General features: G+C 46.5%; 1 protein-coding gene across 2 annotated transcripts; it reads right to left on the bottom strand.

Annotated features, from left to right (window-relative positions):
* Window positions 1-7,619: 7,619 nt before the first annotated feature.
* Window positions 7,620-12,398, bottom strand: LOC123063257 (uncharacterized). 2 transcript variants are annotated; one of them, XR_006430226.1, is made up of 5 exons: window positions 12,052-12,398; window positions 11,564-11,634; window positions 11,271-11,358; window positions 8,910-11,110; window positions 7,620-8,823 (listed from the first exon to the last, which is right to left on the bottom strand). XR_006430226.1 is itself a non-coding variant. In XM_044486996.1 (4 exons), exon 4 carries the CDS (start codon window positions 11,098-11,100, stop codon window positions 9,580-9,582), a length of 1,521 nt encoding a protein of 506 aa, XP_044342931.1. In that variant the 5' UTR covers window positions 11,101-11,110; window positions 11,271-11,358; window positions 11,564-11,634; window positions 12,052-12,398; the 3' UTR covers window positions 7,620-9,579. The 2 variants fall into 2 exon arrangements, 1 of the variants encoding a protein (XP_044342931.1); XM_044486996.1 differs by having other exon boundaries at window positions 7,620-11,110.
* Between the last annotated feature and the right edge of the window lie 1,210 nt (window positions 12,399-13,608).

The following is a 13,608-nucleotide window of genomic DNA, read 5'->3' as shown; positions in this document are numbered from 1 at the left end:
GTCGCCCCTAGCGCCGGCGTCGCCCCTAGCTCCGGCCACCGCGGGCCCTGCGCCGCCTCCCCCGGCCACCGGCGACGTCGCCCCCGTCGGCCGCCGTCCTCATCCCCGCCGACCTCGACTCCGGCCGTCTACAGTGCAGCTCCGATGTTCCTCGATTTCCGTGCCCAAATCTAGTTCGGGATGAACAGTAAACCCTAGGGGTAAAATTTCGTGCAAGTCCCAGAAATTCCGATCCAAGTGCTCATGTTCGTAGCTTTGTAACTTTGCATCTGTAGCTCCGATTCATGTATATAGCATATCAAAATGTTCATCTCAGAGTGTACATCATTTCATTCCATTGCATCATTTTCATTTGAGTTCATCTTGATGCCTGAAATGCTGTTAGAAGAGGGCTACTTGAGTTAATTGTCAGATCTGTTACTCCGTTTAGCACTTTTGTCATTTTTGCCATGACTAATGTGTGCATGATATGCCCGTGAGTTCTACATGTGTTTTGTTAAGGGTTTTGTCATCTTTCCAGAGGTGCAACCCATGTATTTTTAGGATGTGTGTGGTGACTTGTGCAAGCTTGCAAAGTGGTGCACTTGCAAAGTGGTGCAAAGCTCTGATTCATGCACTAAGTCCTGGAGCTGTTTATCTCATGATGCCATATGTTCTTGTTGTTTCCTAGTGATCCGTGCCTCTTTTGAGGATGATCAGTAAGGGAGTTTTGTTAATATTGTAATGCTCTATCCATCCATGTCTTTGTTTGCAATTATGGATCACCCTAGTTTGAGTCAATCGAGCTCTACTTTTGCTACTTTGTGAATCTGGGCAGATTGTCAACTTGTTTGCAATTTTGCCGATGATGTTGTAGTTGATCCGTGCATGCTATGTTATTGTTCTTGCCATGTATAGATTGCATTTTGTGCATTCTTGATGGGTGTATGCTTGTCTTGCCATGACTTGCACCGTAGTGAGTGCATCGAGCTCGTAAACATGCCTACTTGAGTTATATTTCAGCATGTGTCAGTTTTTACTAAGTCTGAAAACTGATTATGTTTTTGCTATGTTCACATGCTTGCAATTGTATTTTCTGATCCCTTTTGGCTCAAGGTCACTAAGGGACTTTTGTTAAGATCCTTGATTAGCTCCATGCCATGTTTTACTTTGCCATGTTCAGGTCCTGTAGCATGTAGTTTTGTTGCTCCGAAGAGGGCTACCTGATCTGGAATTCCAGACAAGTGTTAATTTCACTAAGTCTGAAATCTGTTTGTCATTTGCATTTTTGCCATGCTTGTTTGAACCTGTTAATGGATGAATTGGCCGTAGCTCAGTGCTATACTTTTGTTAAGCATCTTGTGTGCATCCCTGCCATGTATTTTGTTGTCATGTTTGGGTGCTGTAGCATGTTCATCTCATTGCATTTAGATGCCTACTGCTGTAAATCGCAGACCGGTGTCATATTTGAATTGCTTGCCATTTCCAAACCGTAACTCCGATTCCGGCGTTCTTTATATCGTTTTCAAGCGATTTCATCTTATCTTTCCAGTGGCACACTTGGTTTTCCAAGTTGAGGCCAGGTTCATGCATTTCCTGTCATATATTGCATTTTGCATCCCGCATCGCATCCCGCATAGCATATCATCTTTGCATCGTGTTGTTTGAGTTTGCACGTGGTTGATTGTATCCTTGTTGCTTGTTTGTCTTGTTTGGGTAGAGCTGGGAGACGAGTTCTCTAACGAGGAGCCCGTTGAGTTTGCTTTTGAGGATCCAGTCAACTCTGACAACTGTGCAGGCAAGATGATCATACCCTCGAAATCACTACTATCTTGGCTATGCTAGTCTGCTCGCTCTTTTGCTATGCCATTGCTACGATGCCTACCACTTGCTTGCAAGCCTCCCAAATTGCCATGTCAAACCTATAACCCACCATTTTCCTAGCAAACCGTTGATTGGCTATGTTACCGCTTTGCTTAGCCCCTCTTATAGCGTTGCTAGTTGCAGGTGAAGATTGGAGGCCGTTCCTTGTTGGAACATTTATTTACTTGTTGGGATATTATTATATTGCTATGTTATCTTAATGCATCTATATACTTGGTAAAGGGTGGAAGGCTCGGCCTCTTGCCTAGTGTTTTGTTCCACTCTTGCCGCCCTAGTTTCCGTCATATCGGTGTTATGTTCCCGGATTTTGCGTTCCTTACGCGGTTGGGTTATAATGGGAACCCCTTGATAGTTCGCCTTGATTAAAGCTTTTCCAGCAATGCCCAACATTGGTTTTACCATTTGCCACCTAGCCTTTTCTTTCCCTTGGGTTCTGCAGACTCAAGGGTCATCTTTATTTTAACCCCCCTGGGCCAGTGCTCCTCTGAGTGTTGGTCCACCTGTCAGCTACCGGTGGCCACCAGGGGCAACTCTGGGCTGGCCTACCCGTACCTAGGACAATCTGAGTGTGCCCTGAGAAAGAGATATGTGCAGCTCCTATCGGGATTTGTCGGCACATTCGGGCGGTGTTGCTGGTCTTGTTTTAACCTATCGAAGTGTCTTGAATTACCGAGATACCGAGTCTGATCGGAACGTCTTGGGAGGAGGTCTATTCCTTCGTTGACCGTGAGAGCTTGTCATGGGCTAAGTTGGGACTCCCCTGCAGGGATTTGAACTTTCGAAAGCCATGCCCGCGGTTATGGACAGATGGGAATTTGTTAATGTCCGGTTGTAGATAACTTGAACCTTAATTAATTAAAATGAATCAACTGAGTGTGTTACCGTGATGGTCTCTTTTCGGCGGAGTCCGGGAAGTGAACACGGTGTTGGAGTAATGTTTGTGCAGGTTGCTCTCTAGTTTCTCGCTCGCGCTTTGCCTCCTCTTCTCGCTCTCTTTTGTGAATAAGTTAGCCACCATACTTGCTAGTCGCTTGCTGCAGCTCCACTCATATTTTACCTTGCCTTACCTATAAGCTTAAATAGCCTTGATCGCGAGGGTGCGAGATTGCTGAGTCCCTGTGGCTCACAGATTACTATTACACCAGATGCAGGGCCTGATGATTCCGCTCCAGGAGACGCGTCTGAGCTCAAGTGGGAGTTCGACGAAGACTCTCAACGTTACTATGTTTCCTTTCCCGATGATCAGTAGTGGTGCCCAGTTGGGGGTGAACGGGACCGTTGTCGCATGTTGGGTTCTCTTTTATTTTGGCGCTGTAGTCAGGCCATGAGTGTTTGGATGATGTAATGTTATTTATGTACTTGATTGACGTGACGAGTGTAAGCCAACTATGTTATCTCCCCTTTTATTATTATATTACATGGGATGTTTGTGAAGATTGCCTAACTTGCGACATATGCCTTCAATGCGATTATGTCTCTAAGTCGTGCCTCGACACGTGGGAGGTATAGTCGCATCGAGGGTGTTACATCAGGTTTATCTCGAACACCCCAGCACTAGGTGGCATGGGGGCAGAAGCCGACGACTGGCCATCTGTCAATTTTTTGATAAACGGCCGCACAGAAAGTAATATTTTTAATTCAAGCATTGCTTAGCGCATATGAGCAAGTTTTCAGCGCACAGGATAACACGAGCGAGTTCATTCAAAAATTACATCCTTGGTACATTCATCCGCCATAAGGCGGGCACCAGCCAGAACATCCTTGTAATAGTTCTCGGGCTTGCGATGCTCCTTCCCCGGCGGCGGCCCGTCCCTCACTAGCTTCTCACCGTCCAGCTTACCCCAGTGCACCTTTGCACGGGCAAGGGCCCTACGGGCTCCTTCGATGCAGACAGAGCGCTTGATGACCTCGAGCCTGGAACAAGCCTCCACCAGCCGCCACACCAGTCCGAAGTAGCTCCCAGGTAGGGCCTCTCTAGGCCACAGCCGAACTATGAAGCCCTTCAGGGCCTGTTCGGCCGCCTTGTGGAGCTCGACCAGCTGCTTCAGCTGGTCGCTCAAGGGCACAGGGTCTCCGGCCTCAGCGTACTAAGACCAGAACACCTTCTCCGTCGAGCTGCCTTCCTCGGCTCGGTAGAATGCGGCGGCATCAGATACGCTGTGGGGAAGATCTGCGAATGCCCCTGGAGAGCTCCGGATTCGGGTAAGTAACAAGTAGTTCACTTTTATATGTCTGATTTGCATAGAGAATGCCTTACCCGCCGCTATCTTTTTCACCGCACCCAATTCCTGGAGGGCCTTCTGGGCTTCCGCCTTGGCAGATTTGGCAGTTTTAAGGGCCGCAGCAAGCTCGGACGCTCGCGTCTTCGAGTCAAGCTCCAAACTCTCATGTTTTTTCATGAGAGCCTGAAGCTCTTGCTGCACCTCGCCGACCTGCGCCTCAAATTTCTCCCGCTCGATGCGCTCCGTGGCCGCTCTCTTCTTGGCCTCGGACAGCGCCTGCTTGAGGGTCGCCACCTCAGTTGTGGCCCCTACAATAAGCAGTATACTCCTGTCATTTTTTGCAATTGCATCTTTTTATAGGCATTTTTCTATAAGGTATCTCTTACCTTCTTTCTCCTCGAGCTGCCGTTTGGCAAGGCCGAGCTCTTTCTCGGTCCACTCGAGGCACTGCTTTAGGGCACCCACCTCCGTAGTCAGTGCGGCGGTGGCCAGCAGCGAAGCCTGCATACATATATTGACTCCTTTTTAGTTAGACTCCTGCGGTATTTCATAGATCCTCTATTCGGCTTTTCTTTCCGAACGCCAAACAGAGCATCAGGGGCTACTTTCTATGCGGTAATATTTTTACATATTTCTACTTACCTCGAAGCCTGTTAGAAGGCTAGCACAAGCTTCAGTCAGTCCGCTTTTGGCGGACCGAACCTTCTGGAGCACCATACTCATAATGGTACGGTGCTCCTCGTCGATGGAGGCGCCGTTAAGCACCTCCAGCAGATTGTCCGGCGCCTCCGGTTGGGTGGAGGACGCCGGCTCAATAGGCTTGCTCCTCTTGGCAGGAGTTCGCCTGCCGCGGTCCGGAATCATTGATGATTCCGGCGCGGTGTCCGGCTTAAAGCCGGACTTGGAGCCCTGGGGGGTCTTGTCCCCTTTACTCCTGGAGTCCGGGAGGTCGCCTCGCGGCTCCTCCTGGACCACCTCCTGTTGCCCCGGAGCTTGTCGTGACGCCACTTTGGCGTCATCCGCAGCACAGGGGGAGGCAGCGAGCGGAACTGAATTCACGTCCGATGAATCCAGGGAGCCGCTCGACGACTCGTCGAGCCCGTCCTTGGGCGGGCTGCACGATTATATTCGACATTAGGGAAAGCTGTGCAACAAAAGGAATATTATGAGTTACTCTGGTATCCGAACACTTACGATTTTACCGGACGCTTGGCCCTGTCCGGCCACTCCTCTTCGTCCTCGTCGGCGTCGGGGGCGTAGTCCGGCGGAGGGGTTTTCCTCTTCTTGGACCCCTCGGCCTCCCCTACTGGGGTGGCCTTCCTCTTCTTTCCTCCCCCCGCTGGAGGGGGAGAGGTTTCTTCTTCCTCCTCCTCGTCTTCACGGGAGGAGTGCGTCTCGGACTCGTCGGACGACGAGTCCGACACCACCATATGCCGGGAACTCTTTCGAGTCCCCGTTGACTTCTTCTTCTTGGCCTTCTTCTCCGGCACCACATAAGGTGCCGGAACCAGCAGCTTCATTAGGAGAGCAGGGGCTGGGTCTTCGGGTAAGGGAGCCGGACAGTTAATCAGTCCGGACTTCGCCTGCCAATCCTGTCAAAGGTGAGGGAGTTTAGATCCCGCATAGAGTCAAACTATGAAGAAAACTTGACGTCCTGTAAAAGATCAAAATATTTTACCTCACTAGTAGGACACTGCGAGCTGAATCCGCGGTCTTCGGAGGCGGATGTGGGAGCCTCGGCACCTTTGGTTAGCCCCTTCCAGACATCTTCGTACGTCGTGTCGAAGAGCCAGCTCAGAGTTCGGTGCTGCGCCAGGTTGAACTCCCACAAATTGAAGTCTCGTTCTTGACACGGAAGGATCCGACGGATGAGCATGACCTGGACTACGTTGACAAGCTTGAGCTGCTTGTTCACCAAGGACTGGATGCATTTTTGCAGTCTAGTCACCTCTTCTTCGTCGCCCCACGACAAGCCCATCTCCTTCCAGGACGTGAGCCACGTAGGGGGTCCGGATCGGAATTCAGGGGCTGCGATCCACTTCGGATCACGTGGCTCGGTGATGTAAAACCACCCTGACTGCCATCCCTTCAAGGTCTCCACAAAGGAGCCCTCGAGCCATAGGACGTTGGCTATTTTGCCTGCCATGGCACCCCCGCACTCCGCATGGTTGCCGTGCACCACCTTTGGCTTGACGTTGAAGGTCTTGAGCCAGAGTCCGAAATGGGGACGAATGCAGAGGAAAGCCTCGCACACGACGATAAACGCCGAGATATTGAGGATGAAGTTCGGGGCCAGATCGTGGAAATCTAGGTCATAGTAGAACATGAGCCCGCGGACAGATGGGTGGAGAGGAAAACCCAGTCCGCGGAGGAAGTGGGGAAGAAATACTACCCTCTCATGGGGCCTTGGGGTGGGGAGAAGCTGCCCCTCCTCAGGAAGCCGGTGCGCGATGTCTTTGGACAGGTATCCGGCCTTCCTTAGCCTTTTGACATGGCCCTCCATGATGGAGGAGACCATCCACTTGCCTCCCGCTCCGGACATTGTTGGAGAAGGTTGAGGTAGGAAGTGCGGGCTTGGGTGCTGGAGCTCGGGTGCGCAGAAGATGGATAGGCAAAGGAGGAAGAAGGTGTAGGTAAAAAGGTGGATCCTTATCCCCTTATATGAGCGCATGCGACTATGCGTCCCCACCAGCCTAGTAAAACTCGCTTGCCTCCCAAGCGCCGTGATAAATGGCGTGGTTGGGTTACGCACGTCCGTATTGATGAGAATCCCGTAAATGGGGGACACGATCTCTGCTTTGACAAGACGTGCCAAGGAAACCGCCTCGCAAAACACGCCGAGGTGGAAAAGTGAAAACGATTCGAATAAAGGCTTGGCCGTAGTGTGATGTCACGCTGCGGAATATGTCAGCAGATTAGATTTGTGTTAATATTATTCTCTCTATGGCAATACGTGGAAACTTATTTTGTAGAGCCGGACACTACTCTTGGTGTTTACAAACTGTTATGAAGAATTTGGAGGAGGAACCCGCCTTGCAATGCCGAAGACAATCTACGCGTCAGACTCGTCATCATTGAAGCCTGGTTCAAGGGCTACTCAGGGAGTCCTGGATTAGGGGGTGTTCGGGTAGCCGGACTATACCTTCAGCCGGACTCCAGGACTATGAAGATACAAGATTGAAAGACTTCGTCCCGTGTCCGGATGGGACTTTCCTTGGCGTGGAAGGCAAGCTTGGCGATGCGGATATTCAAAATCTCCTACCATTGTAACCAACTTTGTGTAACCCTAACCCTCTCCGGTGTGTATATAAACCGGAGGGTTTTAGTCCGTAGGACAACTTCATCATACAACAACATACCATAGGCTAGATTTTAGGGTTTAGCCTCCTTGATCTCGTGGTAGATCTACTCTTGTACTACCCATATCATCAATATTAATCAAGCAGGACGTAGGGTTTTACCTCCATCAAGAGGGCCCGAACCTGGGTAAAACATCGTGTTCCTTGCCTCCTGTTACCATCTGGCCTAGACGCACAGTTCGGGACCACCTACCCGAGATCCGCCGGTTTTGACACCGACACCCATCCTCTTGATAAAATAAGACATCATGTGATGATCCTTCAGAATGGTTGTCAGTTTCACTTGGAGGAATGTAGCCCAATGGAGAAACCCGGTATACAACTGACCATTCTTGTAGATCTGGTCTAGAATTGCACGGGTATTCCAAATAATATACTTGAGTAACTTGAGAGGCCATCACAAATGGATCAAAACTAGAGAGCCTGGATGTGTGATTTATCTCTACCAATCCCAAGTTTTCAGTCCGCTTAACTCCAGTGGGAGTTGGATCAAACCAACGACACTTAAACAGGACAAGCTCAAGTCCAAGGCTACCTTCCCAAGTTATTTTGATCATGTCTTCAATTACACCATAATAATCAAGTGGGTTGTCATATTCATCAAGCACAGGCACACACACTCCAATATTGACTGTAGCTAATTTTGACTTCTCATACTTTTATGAACGAAACCGGTATCCGTTCACATCATATATTCCATAGGTTTTCACTCGTGTACGAAAGCCATATGACATTTCACATAAGGCATTGTGAATGCTAGATGACTTCGTGCACTGCAAGATATAGTTACTCATATTAGTTTGAGTTGAGTTCAGAATTGCATTACATATAGTTTCAAGTGGTCAAGAGCCTTACTTTAGTTTTAAACCAGTCAAAAAAGTTAGGACCATGATTTCTCGAACGGCCTGCTTTCCAGCCTTTTAATCTTAACTCACGACGTTGCTTCTCTGTAGGCACAACTCGGCTCCTCCATTGTTCCTTATCGAACTCTCTAAATAATAAAGTTTGTTCAGTTTGTGTCATAGATGTTACTAAATGGATAAAAAAGTTAAAGAAAAAACATACTCAAACAAATCCTCCATCTCCGGGATGTTTATCAATATGTACAAGAATGCAGCCTTATACTCTTCTGTTGAGAGCTCATAAGTTCCTTGAGGACTCATGCATCGACCAGGGAATTGAAATATGCCAAGGTTGCATTTGGCTACAAATGTAGAGGTGCCGTCATCATAGCGAGGCACCTTGTTCCTAACTGTCCGGGCATTGTGTTTGAAATACAAGGAGAGAAAATTGGTTGCCTCCTCAACTAGATAAGCCTCAACAATGGAACCTCAACTCGAGCCTTATTGCGTACTTTTGATTTAAGTTTCCCTATACATCTGTTAGTGCAGATAAAGTAATTATGAGAAAAAAATCAGGACTCAACGTTTTATCAATCGAGCTTCATAAGGAAAATGGATGTTACCTTTCATAGATGTACATCCATCGAGCTAATACAGGACCTCCTAGCCGAGCTTTGTATGGAAGATGTATGATTAATGTTGCATGGGATTGAAGAAACGAGGAGGGAATATCTTCTCCAATTTGCATACAAGAACAACAACATTCTCCTCAAGTGAACGTATGGTATCCTTGCTAAGTTCTTTTGCACATAGCTGCCTATAGAAATAACTTAGCTCTGCTAGACACTTCCATATGTCCTCTGGAAGGAAGCCACGAAATGCAACAGGAAGTAGGCGTTCCATGAAGATATGGTAATCATGACTTTTGAGGCCAAATATCTTTCTATGTAGTAGGCTAACTCCCCGTCTAAAGCTTGATGCATACCCATCAGGGAACTTCAGCTCTTGGAACCATTTCAGAATGGTTATCACATCCTTCTTATCGATGACAAAAGGTGCTCTTGGCTTCTCCCACTTCCCATTGTCTTTCAGTTTCAAGTGCATCGAAGGATGGTTGCAAATTTCAGCTAGATCTTTTCTTGCCTTCACATTATCTTTAGTTTTATCAGGAATGTCAAAGCATGTGTTAAATATAGCTTCAGCTACATTTTTTTCATTGTGCATCACATCGATGTTGTGTCGGAGCTTCAACTTTTTGAAGTATGGAAGTTGCCAAAAGCAGCTTATGTGAGTTTAATTGTGCAATTTATTGTAATTGAAGGTGTCATTCACATGTGTGTACATGTGAGATTCCACTTCCTCTCCTATTAAATGCCTTGGAGGCCCTTCTAACACTATTGTATCCTTTCTAAACGAATTGGCCTGGAATCTGAATTCATGATCTGGAGGTAGAAAGCGCCTATGACAATCAAACCAGCAAGGCTTCCGCCCGTATTGAAGAGTAAATGCTTTGGAATCACTCATGCATTCGGGGCATGCTAGCTTGCCATGGGTGCTCCACCCAGCGAACATACCAAAGGCAGGAAAGTCGTGGACTGACCATAGAAAAGCCGCTTTCGTTGGAAAGTTTACCTTGTGATAAGCATCCCATGTTTCAACCCCCGCCCACAATTGCATCAGTTCATCAGCTAAAGGTTGCATTAGGACACTCAAATTTTTTCCAGGATGTTCAGGACCAGGGATAACAAGGCTAAGGAATATATACTCTGGTTTCAAGAGAATACCCGGTGGAAGGTTTAATGGAGCTACAAAAATAGGCCAGCAAGTATATGGAATAGCATTCAACTTGTATGGTGTAAAACCATCACCGACTATGACAAGACGGACATTTCTACGATCTTCTGCAAATTCTGGGAAGTCCTTGTCAAACCCTTGCCAAGCTTCACCATCGATAGGGTGGACCATCTTACCAGAATTGGAACGACTATGTGACTGCATATGTTTTGCTGTTTCCTCGTGAGCATACAACCTCTGTAATCTATCTTTAAGAGGGAGATATCTCAACACTTTATGTGGGACTTTATTCTGGCCTTCCTCATAGCGAGATGTACCGCAGATGTCACACTTTTCTTTATGCTCATTATCTTTATAGTACAACATGCAATTATTTTTACACACATCAATCTTGACATAAGGCATACCAAGGCCTTCTAAGAGTTTCTTAGATTGGTAGAAGTCCTTGGACAAGTTAGCACCCAGAGGCATAAGTTCATGGATGATTTGTAACACATCATCATATTCTGCAATTGACATATTGTACTGAGATTTCAGTGCTAGCAAACGAGCTACTGCAGAAAGACGCGAGTGTGTTGTGTTCTCATGGACAATTTCATCAGCACTGCTAACCATCCTATAGAAAGCCTTGGCAGAGGAGGTTGGTTCTTCATCAATCGGTGGAGGACAGTTGCCACCTAGGTCAACTAACATATTGTCCATTCGGTCAATTTCATCATGCCTCGCATAGTTTGTGGCAGAGGAAGATCCCTCTTGGCTAGGAACATACTTCTCACCATGTTCTATCCATGTTTCATAGTTTTCCCTGAACCTGTATTTATACAAGTGTTTCTCTACCTCATCCCTGCTGCGCTTATTATAATTACGACACTTGGCACATGGACACTTGATTTTACCACCTTCGGCTATGCCTGGAAAAGAGAATGCATGCTCTAGAAATCGGTTGGTTTGTTCAAGCCATAGGTTAGAGGGAATTTGACCATACTGCCAACCATTATACATCCATGCACGATCTGCCATTTAACAAATTCTGTGTTGAAAATGGAATAGATCAGCTATTTGCTTATTTAACCTCAACATATCATACTTAATATGAGTTTTTTTTAGCAACAACAATACATGTATAGCAATTGGAAGCAAACAGATGTACACATAAGATAAAAACGTAATGCTGAAAGTTTAATGCTTACCAAAGACTTGCTGAAATAGTGAAAAATATGGAGTCACCAAGCTAGCTAAGAAACTCCCAAAATCCACTAGCAAATCCAAGATCTAATCCTATTACACACAGCATAACAATTTAAGATAATTAGCATAAGGATAGTAGGAAATGAAAAAGAAAGAGCTCAAAAAACAATCGCAGCAGCAAAATAATAAAAACCTTTGGTAAGCATTATCAGACCAGAAAACAAGACATGCATAGAATATATTTGAGAAATCAACCAATATTAAACGACAACAAGCATGTAGTACTGACCACTACCTTGACAATCAGCAGTTTAACTATGTTTTCTTTCTCGTCAACAAGTGAAATAACTTCAGAAGTCCTGTAACCTGGGAGATGTAAGCAAAAGATTTGACTTAGATTTTGGTATTTGGTAGTCTAATCAGCAAGACAAAGTATTTGATAGTCTACTAAAAAAACAAGTGCCAAATCAGGGTAGGCGTACAGATTTGTATTTTTTTTCAGCACAAATCTGATAGGGCCTAATACTATGTCGTGGATGGGTAACTACCACAATCCCCAAGTCTATCAAATCCATCTTATTCCTACATGGATTAGGCATGTACTACCAGCAACGGGGGTAACAACCACAATCCCCAACTCTATCAAATCCATCTTATTCCTAGATGGATTAGGCATGTACTACCAGCACAATGAAAGATTCAGCCATATGGGCTCCTCCGCCACTTACCACAAACAAATCTTATATACCATATGAGCGTCACCTGTACAGGAAAGGGTGGTACCTGGATTGGAAAGGGCGCCGCTCAGGGAAGGATGCGGTGGTCGAGCGACAACGGCCACGAGGTCGTTGACGACGACCCTCTTCCGGAAGCCGCGGGAAGCTTTGCCGGCGACACTTCGGAGGCAGCGGGTCGTTGGGCTACGGACCAGCGAATCAGGCGAAGGGGGCGGACGAGAGGATGGAAGAGGCGAGGGATTTGGGGGCGGAGGGGGCGAACGAGAGAATGGAATATGCGAGGGATTTGGGGGCGCAGCCGACGGCGAGGGATTCGGGGCGCAGCCGGCCGCCGGCCGATGGAGAGAGAGCTAGGTTGGGGGCTGAGATTTGGGGGAGAATGTTCGTGAGTGAGCTAGGTCTGGGAGCGATCTGGGATAGAGCCCATATGTTCTTTTTTTCTGAGAAAAACGGCGGGCTCGAATTGGCAAAGCGGCGGGACATGGGCTACCTTTGGTGCGAATTAGATGAATCCGTGGCGCCAAATGGGCTATTCCTGTGGGCCGAGAACCGACCGACAGGTATATTATTATTCTTGTGTGTCGATGGACGAGCGCACATGAAAAGAAATCTATTACTGGCGTGCAGTTGCGGCCCGACAGTAGAAGCCCATTTCCCTGTGCGCTAATGCGGGCCCGACAGGAAAATAAGAGACTCATAGAAATATTTCAGTTTCTGGTAGTGACTACATCAAATCACGTACTCTTCTCGATCTTCATAAGGATACTATAACTTTTATCTCAAGTCAAATAGTACAGAGCTTGATCAAATTCGTAGAGAAAACTACCAACAACCACAACAACAAATACATATTGTATTAAAATATACTTCCTTCATTTCTAAATATTTATTTTTCTAAAGATTTCAACAAGTGACTACATACGCAACAAAGTAAGTGAATCTACCCTCTAAAATATATCTATATACATTCATATGTGGTAGTCCATTTGACATCTTTGAAAAGACAAATATTTAAGAACAGAGAGAGTATAATTTATTACGTATGCATTTTTTAGTTCATTGTTATCAAACACTGCATCGTTTGACATGGACAATTTTTTTTAGGAATTTCCTTTAGAGAATGAGGGAGTACTATATATTTTGAAGTAACCTAGTTTGGCGTCCATGAACGTGCATCAGCACGGGAATCGGTCGGCCCGTAGCTGTTAGCCGCAAGACTTTGGTTACGCAAAGTGCGAAGTGGAATTAATGGTCTTTTTTCCTTACGAAAATCGAATTACATCCATTCCTTCAAACTACATTACTGCTAATATGCAAAGACCGTGTCCACCTACCTCTACCAACCCAGCGTCGGTCAGAGTTTGACTACGATGCTTCATTTTGGGTAACAGATAGTGCACGGCAGTGGACGTTCAACGCTGTAGGCAAGGCGAACTAGTATTTTACTGAGCCGGATACGAACAGTTGGAAGATCTTCTTGTTACTTCAGCAGCCTTGACTAATGATGCACTATAGTACGTCTGCAAGTCCAAACCATCATGTTTCTACGGCAGAACTTTTCCCGCTTGCTGGTTAATTCTGACATTTAACCTGGTCAAATATT

Source organism: Triticum aestivum, chromosome 3A (genome assembly GCF_018294505.1).
Source record: "Triticum aestivum cultivar Chinese Spring chromosome 3A, IWGSC CS RefSeq v2.1, whole genome shotgun sequence".
Lineage (NCBI taxonomy): Eukaryota > Viridiplantae > Streptophyta > Magnoliopsida > Poales > Poaceae > Triticum > Triticum aestivum.
The sequence above is the reverse complement of the archived record's forward strand: the minus strand, read 5'-3'. Positions and strand labels throughout refer to the sequence as shown.